Source organism: Bacidia gigantensis (genome assembly GCF_019456465.1).
Source record: "Bacidia gigantensis strain McMullin 20006 chromosome Unknown contig_134, whole genome shotgun sequence".
NCBI classification, from domain to species: domain Eukaryota; kingdom Fungi; phylum Ascomycota; class Lecanoromycetes; order Lecanorales; family Ramalinaceae; genus Bacidia; species Bacidia gigantensis.
In genome coordinates this window covers 1054861-1081960 of record NW_025408593.1, presented here as the reverse complement: position 1 = coordinate 1081960, position 27100 = coordinate 1054861, and the positions used below count along the sequence as shown (strand labels likewise).

At 49.8% G+C, this 27100-nt stretch overlaps 10 protein-coding genes across 10 annotated transcripts; 6 read left to right on the top strand and 4 right to left on the bottom strand.

The window, feature by feature from the left end:
- Positions 1-158: 158 nt before the first annotated feature.
- Positions 159-955, top strand: KY384_002094 (uncharacterized protein; the record flags this gene model as incomplete). Its single annotated transcript, XM_044810620.1, has 2 exons — positions 159-200; positions 251-955. The coding sequence occupies 2 exons, from the start codon at positions 159-161 to the stop codon at positions 953-955; spliced, it is 747 nt and encodes a 248-aa protein (XP_044672594.1).
- A 972-nt stretch (positions 956-1927) lies between these two features.
- Positions 1928-3589, bottom strand: KY384_002093 (uncharacterized protein; the record flags this gene model as incomplete). The annotated part of the gene is made up of 1 exon (XM_044810619.1): positions 1928-3589. The coding sequence occupies one exon, from the start codon at positions 3587-3589 to the stop codon at positions 1928-1930; it is 1662 nt and encodes a 553-aa protein (XP_044672593.1).
- A 693-nt stretch (positions 3590-4282) lies between these two features.
- KY384_002092 (uncharacterized protein) lies at positions 4283-5743 on the top strand (the record flags this gene model as incomplete). Its single annotated transcript, XM_044810618.1, has 1 exon — positions 4283-5743. One exon carries the CDS (start codon positions 4283-4285, stop codon positions 5741-5743), a length of 1461 nt encoding a protein of 486 aa, XP_044672592.1.
- Positions 5744-6478: 735 nt separating this feature from the next.
- KY384_002091 (uncharacterized protein) lies at positions 6479-9501 on the top strand (the record flags this gene model as incomplete). The annotated part of the gene is made up of 2 exons (XM_044810617.1): positions 6479-6668; positions 6716-9501. The coding sequence occupies 2 exons, from the start codon at positions 6479-6481 to the stop codon at positions 9499-9501; spliced, it is 2976 nt and encodes a 991-aa protein (XP_044672591.1).
- A 363-nt stretch (positions 9502-9864) lies between these two features.
- Positions 9865-13007, bottom strand: KY384_002090 (uncharacterized protein; the record flags this gene model as incomplete). Its single annotated transcript, XM_044810616.1, has 7 exons — positions 9865-10547; positions 10600-10746; positions 10795-11223; positions 11276-11766; positions 11870-12103; positions 12265-12837; positions 12889-13007. The coding sequence occupies 7 exons, from the start codon at positions 13005-13007 to the stop codon at positions 9865-9867; spliced, it is 2676 nt and encodes an 891-aa protein (XP_044672590.1).
- Positions 13008-13567: 560 nt separating this feature from the next.
- Positions 13568-15382, top strand: KY384_002089 (uncharacterized protein; the record flags this gene model as incomplete). Its single annotated transcript, XM_044810615.1, has 1 exon — positions 13568-15382. The coding sequence occupies one exon, from the start codon at positions 13568-13570 to the stop codon at positions 15380-15382; it is 1815 nt and encodes a 604-aa protein (XP_044672589.1).
- Positions 15383-15810: 428 nt separating this feature from the next.
- On the bottom strand, positions 15811-16830 carry KY384_002088 (uncharacterized protein; the record flags this gene model as incomplete). Its single annotated transcript, XM_044810614.1, has 1 exon — positions 15811-16830. The coding sequence occupies one exon, from the start codon at positions 16828-16830 to the stop codon at positions 15811-15813; it is 1020 nt and encodes a 339-aa protein (XP_044672588.1).
- Positions 16831-18227: 1397 nt separating this feature from the next.
- On the bottom strand, positions 18228-19631 carry KY384_002087 (uncharacterized protein; the record flags this gene model as incomplete). The annotated part of the gene is made up of 1 exon (XM_044810613.1): positions 18228-19631. One exon carries the CDS (start codon positions 19629-19631, stop codon positions 18228-18230), a length of 1404 nt encoding a protein of 467 aa, XP_044672587.1.
- A 289-nt stretch (positions 19632-19920) lies between these two features.
- KY384_002086 (uncharacterized protein) lies at positions 19921-21471 on the top strand (the record flags this gene model as incomplete). The annotated part of the gene is made up of 3 exons (XM_044810612.1): positions 19921-20215; positions 20272-20803; positions 20853-21471. 3 exons carry the CDS (start codon positions 19921-19923, stop codon positions 21469-21471), a joined length of 1446 nt encoding a protein of 481 aa, XP_044672586.1.
- A 924-nt stretch (positions 21472-22395) lies between these two features.
- Positions 22396-25574, top strand: KY384_002085 (uncharacterized protein; the record flags this gene model as incomplete). Its single annotated transcript, XM_044810611.1, has 5 exons — positions 22396-22679; positions 22732-22802; positions 22874-23631; positions 23680-25418; positions 25475-25574. The coding sequence occupies 5 exons, from the start codon at positions 22396-22398 to the stop codon at positions 25572-25574; spliced, it is 2952 nt and encodes a 983-aa protein (XP_044672585.1).
- Positions 25575-27100: the final 1526 nt, after the last annotated feature.

The following is a 27100-nucleotide window of genomic DNA, read 5'->3' as shown; positions in this document are numbered from 1 at the left end:
AGTCTTCTGATTGTGAGGTCGTTCGCTATTCGCTCTTGAGACCGCTACAACCGTCTCTACGTTCCAGAGTCGAATACACTGTCTTCCCTGTGTTTTTAACATTTAACCCGCCGCTGTTGCGGGCAGCAGCGCTACGTGCACTAGCCGCTTGCCTCGCTATGGCTGACGCATGGGACGACGACTGGATAAATAAAGCGGACGTGAGTGATCTCAGAGTGTTAAGGATACAGTTAATTGACAAGGATTCTAGACGAAGTCAGTAGCAACAGACTCAACTCCAGCCCCCGCCAAACTCTCAAAAGCAGAGCGAAGAGCGCAGCAGGCCGAGTTCAACAGACAGATATGGGAGGACGCGTGCGTAATGTGTACATTACGATGGAAGTATTTGCTGAAGCTATATAGTGAAAAGGAACAAAACAACTATTTTCTCGAGACTCAGGGCGTTGTGCCCTTGAAGTCCGATTTCAAGCCCACAATGACCGTCTTGAGCCGGAAGCCACCTACCAAGGTCTCCAAATCCATTGATGGATTGGGTCAGGTGGGCCTCGACGATGACGATGAAGATGATGAGGCAGCCAAAAATGTCTTGACGCCAGAAGAGCAAATGCAAAAGACTCAGCGTGAGCGGGAAGAAAAGCAGAAGGCTTACGAAGAGCGTAGACGCGAGCTCTTTGGCAAGGACAGTTCCACAAGCAGGCAATCCTCGGCGAAGGCCCCCAGCAGTCCTCGAAATCAGAGCCGAGCAAATCGAGGCGAAAACAGGCCTACCTCATCTGCCAGCCAAAAGACCCGTCAACTCTACGACCCTAATGAATCCGCCAAACCCGATGCCTTCAGGCCACAGAAAAAAGATCCGCATTTGAGCGAAAATCATCCAGTCCGTGAACCAAGAGCCCCCGATGGAAGTGGGCGAGGCGGGTCCGGTTTCGCACCTCGCGGGGGTCGCTCTACTTGAGCTTATGATCTGGTCGTAACAAGCTCATACTTGAGCGATGATGATGATTACCAATGAGATGGACACCAATGGATGCCTTTATGCTAGAAGAGAGGCGGCTCTTCACAAAGCTCGAATCCCGATTAAATTCCGCCCGACCGTTTCACCAATTCCACATGTTTTCAACATTCGATCCAAAGCCATTCAATGCTCTTGCTATCGCAAAACAAATCCTGCGACAGAGGATCTTTTCGGCAAATCAAATACTAAGCGCGATATTAACGCATTTGGGGGATATAGCCACTTCCTCCCTCGTTACAAATCTTAAGTCAACTAAGGAAACTCTTGATTCCCACCCAAGGAGTAATCCTTACCACTCCGAGCGTAAGGCCAACTACCGTACCTTGACCCCTTGAATATCATCAACGGTTCCTACCAATGCTCCGACAAGCTTTGGGAAGCTTGAGGTGAGTGACAACAGATGCTCTCTGTTTCTACGCGTTGTCAGTGGAAATCAACTTGCTCATGAGGCTGACCCTTCCCAGCAGGGTTACTGAAGCTGCCGCCCCCGTGCTTGTACGTGCTAGGTCCTTTGCGACCTCTCAAAATTGCTCAATCGTAGCTCTCTCTGAGTCACAAGGAATTCAAAGCGCCAGGCTCTCAAGGGACACGATTACTTGCCATCTAATCTGTTGTTAGTGCAAGACCTACTAGATCTCTACTTTTTGGATATTGATAACGCAACTTGAACTGTTGTTGAAAGGAGGTCAGCCGACCTCTGCAGCATTATTGACGACGGTTTCATTTCCGAAAGCGAAATGCTCATCCAGGTATCATGATCTTGCTTCGTGGAACTCGTGGGCTGATCGAAAGCGGGGCAAAGAAGAGTCAATTGAAGCTTTCCTTATCGTAGTCGTCATTTATACTCTGAATCCTAGTGCACTAGTGCGCCATCAATGCTCGCTTGCCAAAGATCATATCCAATTTCTCATATCAAAATGCCATGAATTTACTCGTCGGGTCCGGCTCCCCAATCTTACCTACATCACTCTCGACCTTTCTATAAGTAGTCTGCACAAGTTTCTCCAATGGTATCCTCACAAAATCCTCCCAGTGCTTTAGCACATGCTTGACATAGCTTGGCGAAATCCCATTGATTTCGTCCTCGTACCTCTGACCTTCAGCACCAGCATCAGCCATATCACTGTCCTCACCAGCCTCATCATCTCCCTCTGACAAGGAGAAATACGCCTCATCCACAGACGCCAACCAATCCTTCTGGCCCTTCTCTTTCCCACTCTGCCCAGGCAAATCATCAACCTTGATCTGTCCACCACCGTTTGTGCATCCTCCCGGACATGCCATGACCTCCACATAAGCATACCCATCCAAATTGCTCCCTCCACCCGAAGTTCTTGCCCCTAGCTTCGAGGAACGAGCGCCAGGCATTCGCGACGCTTTCACTGGCTTGAGCTTGCGAACGAGGTTTTGGATGTTGCGAAAGCCGTAGTACCGGGCTGATTTGAACACAAGCTGCTTGCTGGGGTTGTCAGAAGACGTGATGGTGTATTCAATGACATCGGCATTGTGGCCACGTTTGCTCGTGAGGGCGCTATGAGGGTGAAGCGAGAGCTGGCTTTGGAGTATGTGGTGAAGATAGCCACCCGAGGTACCTGCTTCCGGCGGCTGCTGTCGTCTCCGGCGGGCGCGAGGAAAGAGAAAGCTGTGAAGCGTGGGTTCGGGGAAGGGGGAAAATTGGAGAGGCCGGCGGGGAAGGTTGGGGAAACTGATACCCCGGGTGTCGGCTAGCATGAGAAGCTCACGAGCTGTGATTACGCAATCGACGTCGCGTATGGGAGGAGTGATCTTTTCCGATGGGCTTGAGTCCCAGAACACGTCGGTAAGCTCTTCACGGGAAGCTTCAAGTTTTTTGTCGAAACAGGGCATGATGGCCACGTGCCATATCTGATCTGGGCGGAGATTGAGTTGTTTGCCGAGAACAGTCTTGAGGAGTATTCCAGTCAACGCTTGTGGAGATTTAAGTTGCGAAAGATGAGGTAGAACGTGGGCGTGAGATTTCTCGGCGTAGCATATCCATCCTGGGCAGGCGGAGGTGAGGATCGGCCGCTTCGGCGAGGCATCTGGTTCAGATACTGACAAAGATTGGGCGACCTCTTCTGCTGCTAAAACCAAGCTTGCTTCTCGCATGGCGTTGGTGTCGACAACCCACTTGAAGTGGTTGCCATGACTGCCACCCATCGCTAGCCCCTGGGGTCCGCTTAGAAGTTGATCTATCATCCATCCTGCATCTTTCTCGGAGACCCCGTAGGTGGCTCCAATACTAGCTCTTACTTGCGGACTGACACTCGCCACAAATAGTTTCCCTTCCGAATTCAGAGTATTCAGCACTTCAGCGTGAGATTGCAGAGAGACCAGGACTGCCTCAGCAGAAGTCACGCAGCCAGAGCATGCTAGACAATCAGTCAAGGATATCTGTGCTGTTTTAGGGTCTTCAGGCAGTTGTCCCTCCTTGGCGACTTCATACAAATTCGAAGACGCGGGCTGCTGTCTTGGGAGATTTTCAACGGGTTTGATGCAGGCGACGCCAGGGGAGATGAAATCATTGAGGTCATCGGCAGAGAGGATCGCCGACATACTCCAAAGTGGGGCGAGACAAGCGTTGGATCTGGAGGACTGAAGGCCGACATTTGGTGCAATGAAGGACGGCTTGGAAGGAAAGAACGAAGTGGATGATGACCAATTGATGGCAGCGGCGGATATGCGACCTCGGAGAGTGCACGCTAACGCGCTTCCGAGGATTGGTGTGTTTAATTCAATGACCGCATTTCGCTCGTGCACCAAGCTAGATGGGCCCTCCCAATCTGTTCTTCATCGTGTAGGTCATTTCCACTTACGAAAGAGAACTTCGAAGCCGACTACCAAGGTCGCTCTTGTGAAGAGTGCTGTATGAAAGGATTGCATCGGACTAACTTTCCAGCCGCTTTTAGTCTGTCCTCCTGCGCCACTTCTTGTCTTTCCCAGTCATTGATCTATACATATAAATTGGTTCTTCGAGAGCCTTCAAGCGAGTAATAGTCCTGACTACAGTAGCTACTCTATTACGGCTACTCTAGCCACGAAACCATTTGTATCGCGTTGTACGTGGGTGGGTGTTTGGAGCCGGGGCCTTTTTTCAGTCTGCATAATCTGATGTGCTCTCTTTCTTTCTATGACATGCGTCTAGCCTGAGAGCGGACACAGTTCCCAATACTGTTGACTGGTTTGGTCATCCTTCTCCCAGACGTATGTGCATGAAGATAATCTACAGCATTAACTACCCCTCGCTACATGGCTCCAGATCCTGCGTCGATATCACCTATCTCGATATCGCCGTTGTTGAAACAGCTGGTAGCCCACGCTCCAGTGATAGAAAAGGAGATAGATGCGGCTAGGCTGCTGATCTATGATGAGCGTCTCTCACTAGCCCAGAAGTCTCTGTTCTTCGCCCTGTTGAAGGCAAGGGGTCACGATCTGAATGAGCTTGAGTATCGGCTTCTCGAACAATGCATAGAGGATACTCCTCCAGATGGGTATTACATTTCGATCGCCTCAGTCTTGCGAAAGCTATTAGATCCTGGCAACATGGAAGATGGCCAGGCAACCGCAGATGAGATAGCGGATGCAGTTGGTATTATATTCGAAAATCGACTCGTAGTGGCGCAATGCTCGCTTCTGCTGGGGTTACTAGCATATACATGCCAAGACCGGGATCCTGTGGTGCTAGCAAAGGTCGCCGAGGAGATGATGGCAGCTGCCGAACATGTTGAAACTGGGGCGCTGCATGCAGCGACAAGCAAAGTACAGCGATCCAAAGGAAGATATGAGGGTGGCCTCTGTGATATAGTCGGAACTGGCGGAGACGGTCACTCCACCTTCAACGTTTCAACCACCGCCTCAATCATTGCCTCGTCGTCCTTGTTGATTAGCAAACACGGAAACCGAGCCTCATCGTCCACATCTGGATCTGCGGATCTCTTGCAGTCAATACCCCCGGAAGCCCCTGATATCGAGGCTGTCACATCGCAGACTTTACCCTTTATTTACGAGAATTCGAGCTATGCCTTCCTCTTCGCACCCATATTTCATCCCGGCATGAGACATGTGGCCACAATTCGAAAGAATCTTGGCATAAGAACAATTTTCAATGTTATCGGTCCCCTTGCCAACCCAGTTGGGGGTGCGATAGAAGCAAGAGTTGTTGGCGTGGCTGAAAAAAGTATGGGTCGGGTTTACGCAGAAGCGCTACGCTTGTCTGGTGCCAGAAAAGCTTTGGTGGTCTGTGGGGCTGAGAATCTTGATGAAATCAGTTGCGCCGGCAAGACATACTGTTGGCACCTCTTTGAAGACAAAGAAAATATCAGGCTAGAACAATTCGAGCTCGAACCTGCCGACTTTGGCTTGCCGGCGCATCCCCTATCCGACGTTGCTGGGGGAAAACTCCCGCACGAAAATGCTAACTTCTTGGTGAGCTTGCTGAAGAACAAGCTCACGCCTGATGATCCCATCTTGCATTTTGTTCTGATGAACACAGCTGCGCTTTTTGCCACATCAGGCATCTGCGAAGATGATGAAGGGCAAGAGAGGAACGGCTTTGCGAAGGCCGATGAAGTCATCACCGAAAGGGGCCCAGGAGGGCAAAGGTGGAAGGAAGGAATTCGTCTTGCGCGTAAGGCAATAGAAAGTGGGGCAGCTTTGGAATCTTTGGATCGTTTCATCGAGGCCACTCGTAGATGTAGTGATACCCAATAAAATTTTGGTTTACCTTCGTCTGTGACCGATTGAGTCCCATGTCATACTCATATCCCAACTGTCATATGAGTGCGCCATTATTGGCGTGCCACATTTTCAAATGAGGCCTGAGCCATGAGAGTTTTAATCCTTACTCCATACCGGCCCTTTTTCATCTGACTCCTGATCCTAATACTAGCACTCCATACGCCTATTCCAGTCTGCCTTTGTCACCGCGCCTCAAACTGTACCATCCTAGATTGCCACAAAGTGAGCCTTCTGGACCAATCTTGTAAAGAAGACTGTACACACCTTTTCGTCCGCTCCTTATAGAGAATCCTATGACCACACTCCTTGCATCTGATGGGATCTCCCTTCTTCAGAGCAACCTTCTCGTTGCAATTCCCGCAGAGATACTGTGTTGTAGGTCCGATATCTGAGATAGCTTGACTGTCATAGGCATTTCCCTGACTCAGGGTCGGGGGAGCATATGCTTCTCGTGACATAGTTAGAGGTTTGCTGTAGTGAGAGAGAGAGAGAGAGAGAGAGAGAGAGACTGTCAAAGTTTGTACCATACTATCCGTACCTGGAGAAACCTTCAAGATACGCCTCTGTGATGCATGTTGCGCAGGAGATCTCCGGGCACACGCGAGGAGGCTTCGTCATCTTGCAAAGCGGCCAAAAATAAGACCAACAAAGAAGTTTGCTGGCTTTTCTTTCGGCACAAGCGAGGTCGACATATTACAGTCCTTCACGATGAAAAGCTTGAAACGTACAGTCGATCTCAAGACTAATAGCATATCAAATAAAGTGTTTGTCAGGACTACGAGGAACGGCAAAGTCCAGAAGGTTGTGAGAGAGTTGTATCTAAGACAAGATATCCCGTGCTCATCTCAGTTGTGCTCATCATGCTTGGCCAATGTATCAACAGATGCAAGCGGAAAAGGTGGATAAAAATCAGATTTCAAAACTTACCTTGCTAACTAACAACAGCATTCCCATTTGTTCTCTCGAGAAGCCCCACAAGTACCAACAAATTTCGCCAGGGACATTATCTTGTACCGGATACGAATGCTTTACTGAATGGCATTGATCTCTTTGAGCAATCTGCTAGTTTCTGTGATGTGATTGTTCTGCAAACTGCGTTAGAAGAACTACGTAATCGCTCTCTTCCTCTGTACAACCGCGTTATTGCCTTGACTAGGAGCGATGATAAACGTTTCTACTTATTTTTCAATGACTTCCGTTTTGACACGTACATCAGTAGAGATTCAGGGGAATCAATAAATGACCGCAATGACCGAGCCGTTCGTCGAGCCGTTGGTTGGTACGGTGAACATCTTCGAGGCCAGGTCAATTCACACAAATCGGGCAAGGAAGCTCCAATGATCATCATGCTCAGCGATGACAGGGAAAACCTTCGGAAAGCTAAAGCTGAGAAGCTCGTTGCTTGCACTTTGTCCGATTATGTATCCGGCCTGGAAGACGCGGATGCCTTACTTGACTTGATCAATGTTTCCCGAAATGAGCACTTGTCAAAGGGTACTGTCGCGGAGCAGATCTATCCAGACTATTACTCGACAGCGAAGACCATGACCGGAGTCAAGGCAGGAACGTTGCATCAAGGTGTATTTAACGTATCTCCTTACAATTACTTAGAAGGAACCATACGTGTTCCCACCTTTGACAAACCTCTTCTGATTTTAGGCCGCGAGAATAGCAACAGGGCTGTGACGGGCGACGTGGTTGTCGTTGAAGTACTGCCAAAAGCCCAGTGGAAGTTGCCCTCTATAAAGATCATTGAAGAAGAAAATATAAATAAGGACGAGAACGCGGAAACAGAAGAAGGCGGGAATGAAGGAGTTGTTACTGAAAAAGAGCGCAAGGCATTGCAGCAGGCAGTCAAGATATCACATGGTCGCAACAACGAAGGCCGTCCACAGCCAACTGCGCAAGTAGTTGGCGTCGTGAGGCGAAATTGGCGACAGTATGTGGGTCATGTCGACGCAAACACAAGCGCAGGAGGTCTTCAGAATCGAAGGCAGCAAACAGTATTCTTCAGACCTATGGATAAGCGCATACCAAAGATCCGATTGCGTACTAGGCAGGCCGAAACGCTGGTTGGCAAACGAATCTTAGTGACTATTGATGCATGGGAACAGGATTCACGGTACCCTGTGGGTCACTATGTACGATCTTTAGGTGATCTAGAGACCCAGGAAGCGGAGACTGAAGCCCTATTGTTGGAGTATGACGTTCAATACAGGCCGTTCCCAAAAGTCGTCCTTGACTGCTTACCAGCAGAAGGTCACGATTGGAAGGTCCCTGCTAGCCTTGAAGACCCAGGATGGAAGGGTCGAAGAGACCTGCGGGATCTGTTGATATGCAGTATTGATCCCATTGGCTGTCAGGATATCGACGACGCGCTTCATGCAAGAATCCTGCCGAATGGCAACTACGAAGTTGGAGTACATATTGCGGACGTCTCGCACTTCGTCAAGCCGAGTACCGCAATGGATGCAGAGGCGAGCCTACGGGGAACAACTGTGTACCTCGTAGATAAACGCATTGACATGCTACCAATGCTTCTTGGCACTGATCTCTGTTCACTGAAGCCTTACGTGGAACGGTATGCTTTTTCAGCTATTTGGGAAGTGATGCCAGACGCCAAAGTCGTCTCAGTGGATTTCACCAAGTCCGTAATCCGTTCTCGAGAGGCTTTTAGTTACGAACAAGCTCAGCTACGTATCGATGACGAATCTCAACAAGATGATCTCACGAAAGGAATGCGCGTCCTTCTCGCTCTCTCCAAAAAATTCAAAGCTGCCCGTATGGCTGCCGGAGCTCTCAATCTCGCCTCTCCCGAAGTCCGCGTCCAAACCGACAGCGAGACCTCGGGCCCTGTGGACGTCAAGGCCAAGCAATTACTAGACACGAACTCCCTTGTCGAAGAATTCATGCTCCTAGCAAACATTTCAGTCGCTCAGAAAATACACTCCTCCTTCCCTCAGACAGCGCTCCTACGCCGTCACGCATCGCCCCCAGCCACAAATTTCGAAGATTTGTCCAACCAGCTGAAGGTAAAACGGGATCTCAGCCTTGACGTTACATCCTCCAAAGCTCTAGCCGATAGTTTAGATACCTGCGTGGACCCGAAGGAACCTTTCTTTAACACCCTGGTCCGTATTCTCGCCACTCGCTGCATGATGTCTGCCGAGTACTTCTGCAGCGGAGCCCATCCATATTCTGAGTATAGACACTACGGCCTCGCTTCGGAGATCTATACCCATTTCACCTCCCCAATCCGTCGGTATGCGGATCTTGAAGCCCATCGGCAACTGGCTGCTGCCATTGGGTATGAGGAATTAGACCAGAGTCTCTTGAGCAAGCATAAGCTAGAAGAAGTCTGCAGCAATATCAATGTCCGGCACCGGAACGCGCAGATGGCGGGGCGAGCGAGCATCGAGTATTACGTTGGTCAGGCTCTGAAAGGTCAGGTGGTCGAGGAAGAAGGATTCGTAATGAGAGTGTTCGAGAATGGATTTGTGGTTTTCGTTCCACGATTTGGGATCGAGGGGTTGATTCGCTTGAGAGATCTAGCAACTCCTGAGCCGAAGGGGGTATTTGATGCGGATGAATATGTGCTCAGGATTGAAGGAAGTGGCATTGGCAAGAAGTCGTTGTTGATTGATTTGTTTCAAAATTTGAAGGTCAGGATACGAGACGTGAAAGAAGAAGGCACAGGGAAGAGAAAGGTGAAAATGGAATTAGTGAGTTGAGGTTAGATGATACCAAATGCGATTATTTTGCAAAGCCATCGACTTCGATGTGGATGCCGAGAGAATTCTGGCGCAAGATCTTGTCTTGACCATTCGACGTACACATGTCACAGTATATTGGTATCGCAAATCCTATCTGAAACTGTTCTGCGACCGCTAGAAAACAGCAGAGAGTAATGCTGCGGGAGGACTGGCCGGTTTGAAGCAGGAAAGTCGAAAATAATCCTACTCTCTGAAGATACTTTTACAAGCATGTAACTGAAGACAATGAGGCTTTCCGGTGGCCGAAATTGAATGTAATCATAATTGGACGATCCTACTATCAGTTCAGATCAAAGCTTAAGAAGAAAGCATAAAGTCATTTCAGAGCCTTCCAGAACTCAATGCCTGCTTGTCGTCATTGTCGAGTAGCATCAGAAGCCCCCCACAAAAACAAAACGGACCTAATCTTGCTATGATTGCCGTTTGAATGGTACTAGCATTCGTTCCTGCTTTCATACGGTCTTCATTCAGAGAGCCGCACCTGATGCATCGCCTGATATGTGCGTTCTTGGGGAGGCAAACTTTGGTCAAGACATCTATTGGGGACTTGGCGTTGCGGTCTCTAGTGTAGTTGTCGCTCGTTAAACCCAGGTCACTCGTGTCCAGGAAATGCAGCTTTGCCTCGTCAATTTCTTCTCTCAGCGGAGTCATTACTTGGTAGAGCAGCTGCAAGACGGACGGAACAAGCACAGATGGTATTTCAGCTTTTATGAGCATCTGCTCCTCTGCCTTTTTGCGGTCCGATTCACTTATGTTTGACTGCTGATAAGATGCCTTAATGCTGGTCTCCACATGGACGAGAATTATTTCAAAGTGTTGCAGATCAACGGGGGACTTCCTTCGTGATTGCTTGAACTCGAGAAAATAGCGGCCTAGCGTTGTGGAAACACCGTGCTGCTCGCCTTCGGTAGCAAGCAATTGTGCATATCGCAAGCAGTACTGCAAGATAGCTCTTGATGTAGATTGGTATAGTAGCAATAGTGCTGGTGACTGTGATTGCTGGACTATTGGTCCGTAAGCAGTTAACATTGCCGGCTGCGTAAGATGGTTGCTCACCTTTTTGATTTATGAGGTTAGCATCTATATGATTAGGAGGGATCCCACAATCTTCAAAGTCATTACGCAGAGAGAGGATCTCATCCGTGATGAAGCTTATCAAAGAAAGAAACCACTTTGCCATTGGAACCAAATATGCGACCATTTCTAATAATCATTCAATACGCTTGAGCAAGATTCGGTCGATTTACGTACCAGGCGTCTTGAGTTCATTGCCAGCTCCATTGGTTTTCTGGTTGCAACCATATAATAGCGCTAGACCAACGTGCTTGAGGTGCAACATCACTAGAGCGACAAGTCCTTCCACAGGACGGAGGACATGTACACCTTGGAATCCTAATGCAGCCTGTAGACTGAGACAACGCTGGACATACATGTTCTTGATAGACTGGTCGGGCTGCGGACCGAGCGCAGCATCGAGCGAGACTCCGAGACCACGGTAAATGCCACTTACTAAAGCTCGATTGAATCCAGTGAAATTGGTTATTGATGGTCCCGCGCCCATAGACAGTTGATCTCCGAGGCTGAAAAGTTGAAGCGTTGCTAGAATGTCCTCAGCGTAGACACTACGAGACGCGGTTGAAAGCTGCATGACGAACGCCTCGTTTATGATGGCAAGTGTCGCTACTCAACAGTAAGTACATATCGAACCACAGCATGTATGGAATTTTAGAACCCTCATTATCCTCGAGCCCAATACCTGGATCAATGTATTGCATGAACAAGACTTCAGGGAAGTGATTCTCGTCCATTGAAAATGAAGCACAGGAGTTTGGGGACAGCACCGATACCAAGCCTGTGTTCGAGAGATTAGCATCGACTACATTTTCTAGCAATAAGGGATAAAGCATACACGATTTAGTGGCGGGAAACGCGAAGCCGACCTGCCCAAGCCCAAAGATCCGATCCTCACCATCTGGTGGGAGGACTTCGAATGATTGGCTATCTCGAAACTCAATATGTCCGTCGCTGTAAGACAAAGCTAGAATGGTACTTATGTTCACATGTTGCAATGAGAGTAAAGCCTTTGAGACTTCGACGACAGATTTCCCCTTCAGACAATACTCCACCTGCAGACCTGATGAGCTACTGGAGATTTTTTCCTGTAGATTGAGTACTTGCCGGAAGCTGGTTTGTTGACGGGGCGTCTTGTTTCTTCGAGGAAAGCTGTGACAAGGAGGGTTGCAATAATGCCCTTTCCAAACGGAGCTGCCAAGTACACATGAAAGTAACAACATCGTCTGCTCCGTGCAAATCGCGTGACACAAACGAGAAAGCTGCGAGAATTTGCGGCGGAGGACGCTCTTTGCTCGTGAAGTCTGGGCCAGCTGGGATGAGTTCAAGGAAAGTGAGCCGTGCTTGATTCGTGATACCATTGGTCATTGATTCAGAAGTCCTCTCGGCGCTCGCTGGTGGTCCGAAATCAGGGAGAATTTTCAAGTGCTGTACGGAGGTTGAGGCACGATCAAAATCGATGCGTATACGGTAGATTCGAAGCTCTCTACTAAAGCTGTGTGTCACAAGTAACATTCCGTCTACTTCGGGTCAGTGTCCATCAGCTAGTGGCTGATTCGCTGAACTTGCCTGCGTTATTCCCCTTCTCTACGCACATCGAGGCATGGGTTAAGAATGGGAAAGATTCAGTGGTAGACTCTAGCTCAGCACGTATGTCCGCCCACCGGCCATCCTTCTCTTGATGGAGGACCCTCATAACACCACCCCTTGTTACGATTACCAAGGCAGGCCGGTGGTGTGGGTGTTTTGGGCCACAGAACTTTTGTTGAGTCATCGATGACAGCCATTTCCCATCTTTCCGGATCAGCGGCTTGTAGTGATACAGCTTGGCGAATGTTAGCGAAGCTTTGACTACATAAGACCTGCTCCCGTACCGACAGTCTCTCATACTGTATCCACATCAATCCAACTATAGAGCTCAGGTCATCCGCAGGATCAAGAGTATAGTTCCTGATGAGTCTCAAGCGATTCACCGAGAAGACTGAATTATAGATTGATGTTCTGCCCCGTGCATCGATGACTGCCAGAAATTCGCGGGAGCCTTCCCACGAGAGATGGACAATCTCGACAGCGCTCTGGGTGATAGCGGCGTCGCTCAAAGGATACTGCTTACTTAATCCCCATTGACCGTTGCGAGGATCACAGAGAAGGTGCTGTAGTATTATGCCCTGTCCACCCGCGGGGATATAGGCGATCACGCCAGACTTTGACCATGCCGCTTTCCTGTATATGCCTTAGACGAGTCATGATCGAAACCAAAAATTCGAAACGCACTGGCAGCATCCAGTCTCGCAAAGTTCACTCAAGCGTACAACTAGCGCTTGCGAGATGGGGATTGGCACCTGCAATGGAGCAGCGTCGTCACCGAAAAGATCATCAAAGCTATCGTCCATGGTCTACTACAATCCAAGATGGGATTGTTGGCCTGATTGTCTCATTTCAAGTGCCTAGATGAAGAAAGACGTGATTGGCAAACATGTTTGTTTGGCTCATTCATCCAAACTAGATGCGGTTTGTGCTATTCACCCCTCAATTTCCGATAGAGCGGACAAAGCACCTGCCAGTCTCGCCGATGTTGAGTGAAATAGCCATATTGAGGAATGATGTCCGTCCAATGTAGAATCGAGTGAAGTCGGTGGTGGTCGATGCAACATGTAAGACCAGGGTTTCAGCCTTCTTCGATCAGATTCAGGGGTTCCTGATTCCTATTGTCCCCTGATTTGATCAATAGTACCTTAGCGGCTAGAAATAGACCCCTGGCTTGCCAAGCAAACAACACCCATAACAAAGCGGCTGCCCAACTCTATTCACGCCCACTGCGCACGACCGCCATATACAAGCAAGACAAGTCAGATGGATAGTATGCATGTCCTTCACCCCTCCTGAGGAATGATTGTACGATAATCCCGTTATGTTGACGACACTCGCCAATCGACCTTCGTCTCCAGCAACCATGTCAGACAGTGACACAGAATCCACTCTGACCGACCTCTCCTCCGAACTGAGTTCTGCGCCACCGTCTCCTATATTCCCCGCCTTCTCTCTGACAGCATACCCGACTCCGGACTCGTCGCAAGCACAGAGTACCTACAGCTCAAGTAGTGAACAAGACAGCCGGAAGCGAAGGCGCAAGCATGACGACTTCCCGACCGAGAAGAAGAGGAAAGTCACTGCGCCCAAAGAAAGAAGCACCCTGCGCCTGGACCTTCGTTCATCTCTCCAGCAACCCGTTGCAGACTCTTCAGTTGAACTGGATACGCTGCTTAAAGCCCTGAGGAAGAAGAGGAAGATTGTTGTCGTAGCGGGCGCAGGAATATCAACTTCTGCGGGGGTACCTGACTTCCGCTCCACCAAAGGCCTGTTCAATACGCTGCGCAATGACAACAAATTGAAAGCCTCAGGTAAACAACTGTTCGATGCCTCCGTCTATCAGACAGATGCTTCGACTTCATCCTTCCACGATATGGTGCGCATGTTATCAAGGGTGGTGGATGGCGCTCAGCCAACTGCTTTCCACCATCTACTGGCCACACTAGCCGACGAAGGTCGGCTTCTCCGCCTGTACACACAAAATGTTGACGGGATAGACGCTGAAATAGAACCCTTAAAGACGGCAGTCCCCTTGCCCAAGAAAGGACCCTGGCCTCGAACTGTCCAACTACACGGAAGCTTGAAGAAAATGGTGTGTGCAAAGTGTGGTGATCTGAGAGACTGTGATCCAGCGTTGTTTGACGGGCCAGATCCACCCTCGTGCTCGAGCTGTGCAGACCTTGACAAAGTCCGTACAGAAGAGGCCGGCAAAAGAAGCCATGGAATTGGCAAACTGCGGCCAAGGATGGTGCTTTACCACGAAGACAATCCCGATGCTGAGGCTATCGGCTCTATAGTGACATCAGATCTCCGCGCTCGACCCGATGCGCTCATTGTTGTTGGAACAACTATGGAGATTCCGGGGGTCCAGCGAATGGTGCGAGAAATGTGCAAAGTCATCCAAAATAGAAAGGACGGCAAATGCATCTGGATCAATCGGGGGCCTCCGCCTACTGGCCCAAAATTCGAGGACATCTGGGATCTAGTTGTTGCGGGCGACTGTGACAGGGTCGCTGAGCTTGCAGATATGCGGAGATGGTACGAAGAACCACGAGAAGGTGTCAGAGTCACAGATTCTGATGCAGAGAGGGCCAAGGCAAAGAAGACTGGAGTGAAAGTGATACTTCAATCGGCGCAGACGATTAAAACATCAAGTCCGGCAGAATTGCCGAATCCCTTACCTAGCCCTCCGTTAGAAGCAGAACCTGGGAAATCAGGCATTAAACTCATTTTCAGACCAGCAAAAGACAAGAAGCCGAAGAAGCTATGTAAATCACAACAATCACAACCACCAAAAGAGGAAAGCAAAGGAAAGAAGACAACGAAATCGGGCTGCAAGCCTCAGATCAGGCAGAATTTGAAACCCAAAAAGGTTCCTGCTGCCGGCTTCAAGCCAATTACTAGCACATTCAAAGTCACCAAACTTCAGGATCCTACTACTGGAGTTCCAAAGAAGGTCCCCGAAGATCCAAAGCCATTCGATCCCGTTCCACCGCAATCAGCCCGGAGCAACAGCAACGGTAGCCCTTTGGAGGGGACTGTCATGAGGAAGCTAGAGAAGATTGAAGTAAAAATCGAAGACTCAAATCCTAAAACGGGACGGCTGAAACGGATGAGCCAGGAGAGTATATCACCCACCGGTAAACTACCTAAGGCATTGGCACATATTCTGAATTAATCGCGTTTGAAGTGCATTGACTTGGGCTGGGATAAGCGTAAACATGCAGGTATTAGGAAAGTGATGTTTTGGGTGGCAGTTGTACTTTGATGGTGTTGGATGATACCCTGTGCTTTGAAGCAAGCACGTGTTTGCTATGACTTTACAAGTAATATGACGGGAAGGTGGCAGTCGCTTGGTATGAGTTTGTCGTTGTATAAATTTGCTTTTGAGGGTTGAGCTGTAGGATACCATTGAACGATATAGGAGAAGCAAGGTTCAGATGATAAGTGAATATTGAAAGCTCCTTCAATTACGCACTCAGACGCTGTATCTATACTCTACGCTCAGGAACAATGCCTGTGAGACCCTCTGCGCTATGCACATCCAACGCGAAGACAGAAACATATAGACATACATGCAATGCAACCTTTGCTAACGCTAACCACTCACTCTCCCTTCTCCTCTTCCCCCAACATTGTCCTCCGCCCCTCCATAGTAGCCCAAACGCTCGTCCCAACAGCCTCCAAACTCCTCACCAGCCCTGCCGGACTTGCCCCCAACAACTGCACAAGCTGCGCCCTCAGCCCTTCCATCCCCTCCAGTCCTCCAACCCATCGAACCTGCAGATGGTCGAACACCCTCCCTTCCGCTCTTGCCCCCAAAAGCAACAACTTCTGTACCGCACTCTGCACAGGCGGATCATAGTATCCCGGCATTACCCTTCTCTTGGGCGCAGGGAACCCACTCGCTTTGTCAGGCGCGAGGATCGAGAGCGCGGCTGCCAAGTGCGGTGGGCTGAATTGCGAGAAAGTAAGCAGAGCGATGGGCCCGTGGAGGAGGGGAGTGAGGGGGTGTTTGTTTTTCATGTCGAGGATGGCGGAGTAGGCTTGGCGGGAAAGGTCGTGCGTGAGGGAAGGGTGAGAAGGGTCATTCGGGGAAACGTTTGAGATCGTAGACTCGGAGGTAGGTGTTGAAGGGTCTGTTGGGTGGGGTGGTGGTGGGGCTGGAGAAGGGCGGTAGTAATCTGTTAATCGAAGGGCGTATTCGAACATTACTGTTTGGATTACTTGAACTTTGATTCCTGGCGATATATCGGTTTCTTGTTGCTTGTCGCACTTGGCGAGAGCGATGGTCAGCTCGCGTCGTAGAGAGCTCCATTCTCGAGCTTGGAGATTGAAGTGTGAGAAGAAGATCATGAGAGGGGTTGAGCGAAGGAGGGAGGTGTATTGGCGGATCAGCTGAGCATTGCGGAGATCGGGCGGCTTGTGGGATGGTGGTTGACTTGCCGGGTAGCGGGCTATCGGCGGAGGCGAGTTGACAATCTGGTATGGATCAGCTGCTGGAGTTGCAACAGTCGCAGTTGCAAGATGACGCGTTGAAGAGGGACTTCTTCGTCGAAGTTGGCGTAGACATCGGGAGCAGATCCCGAGTCGCCGCGGTGTATTGCGGATTTGCTGCAGAGCCATTGAGAGGAAGCAATTAAAGTGGCCTTGGACCGGAGCTCTTGTGCTACTGGCCCAAATACGGTCTCCAATTATTCGAAATAATTTGAGAGATGTAGATATTTTCTTGCTAGCGCAATATTCAGAGTGGACTACTCATTGGCCACATGCCATTGGCGCACCAAGGTTGGGGGGCATGCACACGCACTTTATATCACGACCGCGTGTTATGCATCATTATTCATCGAGTGCTCAATCCCTCTTCGAGCCGCAATTTGACGACGAATATTTCACTTCCATACTCTGCGTCCCATGATAGATCTCAGCCATTCCTGATGTCTTTCAAGTGTCAACCGTGTTTCATCCCACGCATTGGCATCACGCCTTGCTGTAGGCCACGAGCGCGGGTAGATCACCCACCAACATGTGAGGCAGTGTAACAACCAGAACATCTATGGCATCCTGAGGGCCTGGTAAGACAACTTATATGCGCCGGCCGCGAATAGAGCGTATCTCTTTTCCATCGTATGGGTCGCTAAGTGCACAAATACTATCCTGACGATCACATGGCTTGATGTACATCCCCTTGCGATCCCCTATAATCTGCCCAATTCTCCGAAAAGTCTCGTCCTTGTTCTGCTCAAATTTCCTTGTGATGTAATAGCTTCCACCTACCACTATTGGGAAAGCGTCACCTCGAGCACATTTTTGCGCTATGCTAGCATGAGGTTGTGTATCATTCTTCTTCTCGTGTTGACAAATTCATGGACTGCCTATGGCGCTCCGAAGCCTTTCCTCAGCCTACGATGGGCCCAGAATTCAGTCCAACCAGCACAGGGTAGCGATCTTTCAGGAGTGCCTGCCCTGCCCTTTCCCGTCGGTGGCAATGCTCAGAATTGTCCAAACGAGAACAACAATCTCTTCAACCAGGGGATTCAGAAGCGGTCGCTGCCACATTCGAGAAGGACTTTGAACGTCGACCTAGATACCCAAGCGCTCGCACCTCGACAATACAGTAAATGTACCAACGTCGCACGATTCGATTGGCAAGACTTCAGACGTCCATTGGGCAATACACAGGACATCTATCTTTATGGCGGCCTAACTTATACTTTTAGTATTGCTTGTTCTGCGAACATTGGAATGGCGTATGCGTGGTCAGCGCCGTTCGGGTCGCCCGATTATACGTTAATTGGAACGGGTGGGGATGGAAGCCAGACTGCGACCGTCATCATAAAGCTTGAGAGCGATGCCCACGTGCATTTCGAGGCGTTTTCCAAGGAGACACTGACCAGTGGGAGAGCTGCTGTGTTCAGGCAGGATCCGTGAGCCTTGAATCAAGGCTTCGTCCAGGGAAGGATCTGCAAAGATTTGTGCGGTATGCCTTTTGTAAATTAAGGGACATTCAAGGCCTCGACACGCTATCGAGGTTTTTCGAATTTTGAATTCATTCCCACAATACATCGTACAATGTCCCAGTTGCCGCGGTATCCCACCCAGTCGCATACAACGATACCAGTGCTGCCATCTCCCGTTGTGATTGTCTCGTCCTCAATCTTGTTGTGATTCAAGCAGAGATGTTCAACAATCGCGGGATTTAGCTTCGTTGAAATCCAGTAGGGCCAACACTTCATCTTCCAGAAGTTGCTAGCTGTGAGGAAATTGATATAGAAAGGTTGGGTTGTAGATGCTGAGTCACTGGCTCTAATGAATGTATTCGTGGACGCCCTTTGAAGATGCTCAACTGAGTACTGTATCTTCTGTGCAATATTCTCTGGCTTAAGCACTTCATAAAAGTCCTGGAAACAGATATCACCGCTTGGACAGACGGCATGCGGACTGTTGTCTGCCCATGCGTCAGCATCAATGCCCCACCCATTACCGCCCCATTCCTCTTGTAGGCTGGGGTCGAGACCAAATCGCCGGATCAATACAATCTTGCCCCGGACTTCGCCAAGGTAGGGGATGCGAGGGGCGGTGAACCATTTACTGGGGTCGCTGGCGTAGTTTTCCCGCAGCAATATGCTCAAGTGCTCGTCAGTTGACGATCCAGTACCTTCGCGTTTGAGGGACATGATGACTGTCTCACTTGGATTTGCCTCTAGAAACTGTAAGACTTCTCTGACCAGCGGCCGGAAATGGCGGGGTCCAGTCAGCGAAATGGGAAAGATGCTGTGCACCAAGATCATCTCGTCTTTCAATGGAATCTTGTGATGCTCAGGCTGCACTCGGACGTCAAGAAATCGAACGCCTTTCCTTAGTTGCTCAATGACGGGTACACTCTGACAGCGGACAGATGGCAATGCATGATGATATGTTGGCGAATTATGTGTGCCAGGAATAGACAGCGCAGACAGAGGGACGTCGTCACGTATCGAGCCCATCCAAGATTTGTAAGATTCCCTGAAGGCAATGACAAGATGATGTTGTTCAGGATGATAGATCGTGATGTGCTTGCAAGGAGGGTCTGGATTGCCATCAACGCTCATCAAGTATTGAGTGTGAGTCCGGGCGTGGATGATGTTGGACTGATATTTATTGTCATTGATCTCAAAGAAAATGCAGAGAATCTGCGAGGGCAGTTTTGCTCTTTTTACAGGGACTTTGCGAAACGTTGATGGGTCAAGTAATACAGAAATTGTTTGCATTTCCTTACTGACGAGTTCATGAGGCTTTGCCGTCACGAAGGCCGATGTCGCATTTTTGGATGCACTGATCACTTTGTTGCCATTGCGAGCACCATCAACCCTTTCGTGAATCTCATACTTTTCGACACGGATGTGATTGGAAGTCAGGTTACGTATGCTCAACTGATCATCCCCCATGATTCACCTAATATGTGAACTCACATCAGTATGTGGTGCAGGCGCTCGATGTTCAAGTCCCCTTCAAGCCATGGTCTAGGCAATTAGAAGCCAATGACATGTCTTTGCAAACTTACAGTACAGAACCAAGTTTGCTTCAGATGGCTTGACACTCGTAATTGGTGGAATGTCTGAGTACAACTCGATTGGGGAAGTCTGCAGGAGCCGCGACAAGCGCGAAAGCTCATTGATTGGGTCATTGATCTCGAAATAGTCTTCTCTGCATCATACCAGCCTACTTACCACTGTGATGTCTCTGGAGCCTCCAACGTACCTCAGATCTCTACAAAATAACATACGTCAACGACCCATACCATGGGAAGGTGCTGTCAGAGCGGGCACGATAACGGAGCACGATCTGAAGGTCATCAAGGCGGTCGATAAAGTCCGAAAAGACCAGAGGCGTCAGATAGTGGAGGAAAGCCTTGAAGACTATCAGTCTCTCATCTTAGGAGGAAGCAAAGGCAAGAGCGTGCTAGAATCTGCCACCAAACGCTCAGATGTCGTGCAATACATGCTGACCTTGACGGGCGACTTACTGAATGGTATGTGACCTTTAAGAGCTGCAAATGGTCTGCTGACGTTTATCCTAATTTTGAAGACTGTCCGTCTCTAATTTCGAAACTTCTTGAACACAGCGACCCCTATAAGCCGATACTACCCTACTTGGACCACTCATCGAGCCCTGAGGATTCGATCCCCCTCCTAGCATCTTCGGTCCTCACTACCATTGCGTCGAGCTCACAATCACAAACTCCAAAAATCACTTCACAAACGGAAGAAGCTTTGTCAAAGCTATACAAATATCAATCAAAATTGACCCAAAGCCAAGACAATGGTCTCAAAGATATTGCTGTCCTGCAGTACTCTTCTTTGCTCAAGACAAAGAAGTCACGAGAACTTCTCTGGAATCAACGTGAAGCAACGGTCACTCCTTTGATTGATGTCCTTCGAGAAGCTGCTGGAGCTGGCAAAGATTCTGACTCTACACTTTGGAGCGGCGCGACAAGCATTCGGAGCGCTAGCGAAGGTGCTATAGGTGGAGGCGTCTCTCTCCAGTTACTTTATCATGTGCTGCTCGTGGTCTGGCAGCTCTCGTTTGAATCTTCTCTAGTAGGGAAGGGCCTAGAGCGGTAGGATCCTTTGCGCCCTATTGGCAGACCCTTACTTATGTTATCGCAGTGACCAGGAGATCATTCTCTTGTATACACAGCTCCTTCGCTTATCACCGAAAGAGAAGACCACCCGTCTGCTTCTGTCAACATTATCTAACCTTCTGAACTCGTCCGAGAATAAGACCACTCTCCTCCCATCCGCCGTCACCGCCCGCTTGCCAGCCGTCCTTTCGAACCTTCGAACGCGTCATCTGACCGATCCGGATCTTCTCGAGGACCTCCAGGCGTTGGCGGAAATGCTTGATGAATATACCAATAGCCAAACGACGTTTGACGAATATGCAGCAGAAATTCAAAGCGGCAAACTTCGATGGAGCCCTCCGCACAGGGACGCCCGGTTTTGGCAGGAAAATGCTCGAAAAATACTGGAGGAGGATGGCGGAGCGCTTCCGAGGAAGCTAGCAGAGATCCTGGGCAAGGAATGGGCAGATGATAAGTCGGTGCTGGCTATTGGATGCAACGATGTTGGGTGGCTAGTCAAAGAGGTAGCTGAGCAACGGAGTCAGCTTGAGAAGCTCGGGATCAAGGTTCGAGTGATGCAGTTGATGGAGAATGAGGACGAAACTGTACGATGGGAAGCCTTGCGGGCGGTGGGTGAATGGCTGCGATATAGCTTCGATGATTAAGGGTCGATTTGACCTAAGATACGCTCACAGTCATCCTCATATTCTCTACCTTGGCTGACGAGCGCGTCTCGTTGATTTGATTAACAAATCTATAAAGTGGGTTGGAAGTACCTTGAGGTACCTCGAAAGCGGCGCCGAATCAGCGTAGGGATTGCAAAGAAGGGAGGCGAATAAGGTTCGGTTCTCATTATTGAATGCGTGTCATCTCATCCATCAAATGGAGTGGCCAGAACATCGAGAGGCTTACCCTGTTTCGATCAATATTAATGTCCCAAAATTACAGGTCATTGCGATTCTATCAAATCTGATGCCCAGACTACTGAATAATGAATAATATAGATATAGATAAAGACCCCACCAAAATCAGGCAGTACTACTACCTTTCAACCCCTGAAATGGCTTGGGTGGCAGAACGGGGTCAGCCGTCAGTTCCTGCATGATCGTAGGACCGCCTACAGCGACAGCTGTATGTTTCACCTCCAATCTGTAGCAATGACCTCAGCCGCAAAGCGCAACGGTCGCCGTATCTTTCTCATTCCCTTCCCCACTTCCGCTACATCCTCTGGCTTGTCTGGCTATACTGCAGTCCACCGCGAGGCATGTGATCAGTCGTTGAGAGGGCCAGGGGCTTCGGATATTTGATAGGACTAATTCTTCTTAGTGGGCGTCCTAGTGTTGCAAGCGGCTTGTCCAGCTCGAACTGACCAGCCGTTCAACTTTCCACCAGCACCAGAAGAAGTTTAGGGATTTTTCGATAATCCCTATTCTATCCAAAAACAATCCTTAATCGGGGGCAGGATTGCGCAAGACCTCATATCGCCGGCGACTCACTGGTCCCATACCTCCCCCATTTTGGCTCCACTGAGCCAAGCGAGTCGAACAATGGGCGCCAACAAAGGCTGTTGAGGAATGAAGTGAGAGACAATGGATCGCAGTCGGCCTCCCAAACACCAGCAACTCGCCTCAGCCACATCTACAAGTCGTCCACCAACATCAATACCCTCGAACTCGGTTGCCGTGCCCAAGGAGACCGTCAAGCGCAAGCCAGTCCCAGGCTCTACTCATTCCTCGCCAGCGACGTCTCAGAACCCTTCCTTGCCTTACTCGAACGACCCCTCCAAGCCCCAACCTCCACCCTTACAACCACCCCCTACATTACCTGCTGTCGCCACCTCTTCTCCCATTCTCGCGCCCCGCGATTTGGACCAGTGAGCACCGCAGCCCCTTTTTGAAAATCTTCTTGTTCTGACTCTGTCAAAGGTATCCCAGAGGCTTTTCCCCGCAAGCCAATCATAACAACAATGGCTACTTCCCTCCAATAACACAAGCAAGTACTGACTCGCAGCCTCGAGGACATCGGTCTAGGCAGGCAAGTGAATCAAGGGTCAATGACACAAACAAGATCAAGAGAGTCCCAGTCAACCAGGGGTTGCAGCGTGCGAGATCATTGCATCCAGCTGGCCAATCTCTCCCGGGGAAGATCTTGACGACGAGCCGGCAGGAGACCCTGCGATGATAGCAAAGACTCCCCGTTCTCCGGGTCCAAACAAGCTAACATCCTTCTTCGGGTGGAAAACCTCTCCCACCCCTGTCGCCGAGACATCACCCACGTCAAATTCTGATAGGAGTCTCTCGCCTGTTCCGTCACCACTTACGCCCCTGTCGCAAAGTACAGCCCCCTCCAAACCCTTCCCCGGCGTACTCGATACCAAGAAGGCAAACGCAACAATGAATGGCACCTTCTTCGCCGACACCGGCTTCCCTCTACCCCCTATGAATGGCCACAACGCGCTTCTTAATGGCCATGTTGATGACCTAGAGGAGGAATTGAAGGAAGTCAGTGCGGAGTTGGCAGGATCGATAAGGCGGGAGATGGAACTGGAAGAGCTGATAGATCGGATGCAGTTCGAAGTATCACAAGGCCCAGATCTAGGACGACGAACGAGCGACTACTTCTCTGATTCTGGTAGTGGCTCGACTCGATATCCTGGTAGCGATGCAGGCATCAATAAAGCTGATGACCTAGCAAAGCAGAAGAGACAGTCAGAGCAGGAAAAAGCACAGTTCAAGCTAGGCCTTTCTCAAAAGCTGCAAAACGAGCGTGACAGACGAAAATCACTTGAGGATCATATCCGACAAATGAGCGAGCAAATGGAAAACGTAAGTCCTGTTCATACCACACGTAGCAATCTGCTGACTTCGCTACAGATGGACCAAGAACGTACAACAACATCCGATAACCGCCTTCGTGAACTTGAGAACTCCCTCGAAGATCATCGCCGTCGCTTGCAGCAAGAAAAGACAGCGAAGGAGAATTTCGAAGATATCCTTGATGCCCTCAAAGGTGAAATATCTCAGTACCGGGATGAGAGAGACAACCTTCGAGACGAGATTGTTCCTCAGCTCAAGTCTCGGGTGGAAGGTCTCGAGGCTGAGGCTACGGAGGCACAAAAGCTCACATATGACAGCGCACGAATGCAACAAGAACTCCAGTCCCTCAAAAATGAGAACACCACCCTCATGAATGCGAGAAGAATGCAGCTTGAAATGCAGCAACAGTCTTCTCGTTTTAATGCTATTGCCGAAGAAGGAGGACCCTCACCAACAGAAGGAATAGGCCTAGGTCTTAGCAGGTCTGCTTCTACGACGCGTGGTTCCGGAATGGCAAGGGCGGGCTCGTTGAAGAGGTCTAATTCAGTATCTAGCAAGGAGCGTGAGTTCAATGAGAGGGTAAAGGATATCGAGATGCAAAGGGATGCTTTACACAAGGCATTAAAGCTTTTGCTTGAACGACAGGGTCTTCAGAAAAAGGAGCACGAAAAGTCTATCCACATTCTAGAGGCAGAGCGGGATCGTGCATTGCAAAACCAGTCGCCACGCAGAATGGGGTATGAGAAAGAGGTCAAGGGTCTCAAGTTTGAAATTGATCACCTTCGAAAGCGAGCCGATGACGCCCTCCAACAGAAATTTCAATGTGAGACGGGCCTGGGCGGTTTGAAGAAAGATCTGGATCGCGCGGAGCAAGAGACCTCCTCTCTCCGATACTTGCTTCAAGAGCATGACATTCAATTCTCGGGGCATCCTGGCTCGCGGTCACAGGAGATTGAGCATGAGAAACATGCTACGTCTACTTCATTAGAAAAAGCCTACCGAGAGCTCCAAAGAACCCAGACCATTTCTATTTCGAAACTTCGAGAACTTCACGGTGCAGCTGCATCAGGCTCTGAGGACGCGGACACTACGGATATGATGGACAAATTGGTCCGAAGCATGTCGAATGCCGCTGCGGAGCGTGATCTGGCCCAGAAGCAGGCTGCCATGTTTCGTGCTGAAGCCGATTCACTCAAGGAAACGGATACTTTTCACACTGACGAAAACAGTGGCCTGAGTGACCAGTTGCGAGCTGCGGCGAGTCGTATAGAAACACTCTCCCAGCAAGTGCGAAATCAGCTTGATGGAAACAGTAACTTGCGGGATCGTCTTGCAGAAGCTGTCAACCGAGGGGAAAAGGAACAGAAAAGGTCAACAACAAGAATTAACAGCCTCCAGGGTAGACTCAAGGACCTCGAGGATAAGCTGATGAACGCTCAACAACATTCTGAGGAGGCCTTTGCGCAGCACGAGGACGAAGTGCGGGACATTCAAGATAGCCACAATGTCCAACTGCATCGACTGAAGACTGGTCTCAGGCTGCGTACTGGTTCTACTCTCGGCTCACCCAGGATGTCTAACCCCATGTCACCAATATTCACGGCACGATCTCCCAAATTGGACAGGACTACAAGCGGAGTGGGTAGGTCTTTGGATCAGGCACTTAGGACTGAGTTCTTGGAGAAGCGAGTCGCTGAGCTCGAGGCTGCTTTGGGAGAAGCAGACACAGAGATGGAGGAGGTCGTCAGCAGGATGAACCTTGCTCAAATTGAAGTCATGGAGCTTCAGTCCGCGAGGTGAGATTCTTGAACCTCGATTCAAGCGATTATGGTGCTAACACTAGTACTACCAGGGACGACGCCATGCGCCAGACTCGCAGACTTCAGACTGACATCGACATGGAACGAGAAAAAGTCGACTCTTTCACGAAAGGCGGTTTCTTTAAACGCTGAGGCACCACCTCTCCCCCACCCCACCTCACACCCGCGACCTCACCTGCCATAACTTATCATATGGCAGCAATTCCACATACCGCGACACTAATTTGTTTCGACTCTACAAACATTGGACTTTGTCATCGTAATTAGCGCCGTTTTGGACATAGGGCATGCATTCGAAATTGGTGGAGCGTCCAGCGTTACTGCATCGTTTGGCATCTACATCATGAAGACTTCTTGACTGCATATCTCGTCGAGGGAAACCCGACAGCGCATTGCCGTTGGGTGGAGCGAGCGGCGTTCTCTCCGACAGCATCTGCATCGTTTGGACCAAGCACCCACCTTGATATGAACAAAGGTGTGGAAGCGAAACTGTACATTACTTAATTGCATGGGAAGGCAGCGACGAAGATGAATTGTGGAGACCAAAATGTACTTGTACGTATGTATATAGCAGTTATGATGAACCATATCGCACCACGACATCACAATGCGTTCCCAACGCCCACTCTCATGCATTTTCCTGTAAACCTTGGGATGATCCGACAACGAAAGCTTCTCGTCACCTCCCTTCCTACCATCCCTACCCGCACGCTCCGAAGGGACGCATGTACTGTGGCTAGTGCCTGGACTTGATGTACGCTCGGGACACCAGACCAGGCCAGAGTATGTGCGTTCACAATTTTACTTCAGGCTACGACAGCGACCCACCTACCGGCCACACAGGACTCGAGATCTTGCATTGCATCTGAACGCACTAACTACCTGGCTTCTCCTTCCCTCCCCCGCCCGTACCCTTTTTCATTCTTTCATTGCTTAGGTAGGGCCGCCAGGGTCCGGAGACCGTGCAGGGAGTAGGAAACTCTACCTCCCAGCCCCCTCCCACCCTCTCGGCGCCCACCCTGCTTGGGCAGCAAAGCGAAGTAAAGTATATTGAGCAGGACATGCTTATCGTCGACCCGCTGTCAAAGCTCGCTGGCGGGCCGTGATATCCACGATAAAGGATGAAACAACGTTGCGAGAATGACAATACTGGGACCCTTGGGTTATTGGGATCAGATGACAGGGATATTGCGGCCAGAAGGACGGGAGGGTGGCGAGATCAGCGAGATCCAAGATCCAAGATCTCTGCGGGACGAGATGAGGGGCGGAGATAACGTACAAGGGTGGTGCAAGCGTGCATGAGATAGGTAGCAAGGGGGGTGGGTTCTAAGGGGCAGCGGCATAGATTAGAGGAAAAAGGTTTCTGCAAGATCTGCTGTGGTTTAATTCTCGTCATTTTTTGTGGTTGGTCGATGGGGACAGGGGAGGCAACCGGGGGAAGGAAGGGAAGGTGCTTCTGACTTTATGAGATTGATTGCCTCTGGGATGGTCCGTCGAATGAACGACTGGGGTCAGTTGTGCATTCGATGAGCTGTTCTGTGGGTTTAGAAGCTGCTTTTTGTGGGGACGAGGACCGTAATGCATATGCAATATGGTGTGTCAGAGCAAAGCATGGGATGGAGCACCCTGTAACAGAGGATCGTAAACTTCTGAACCTT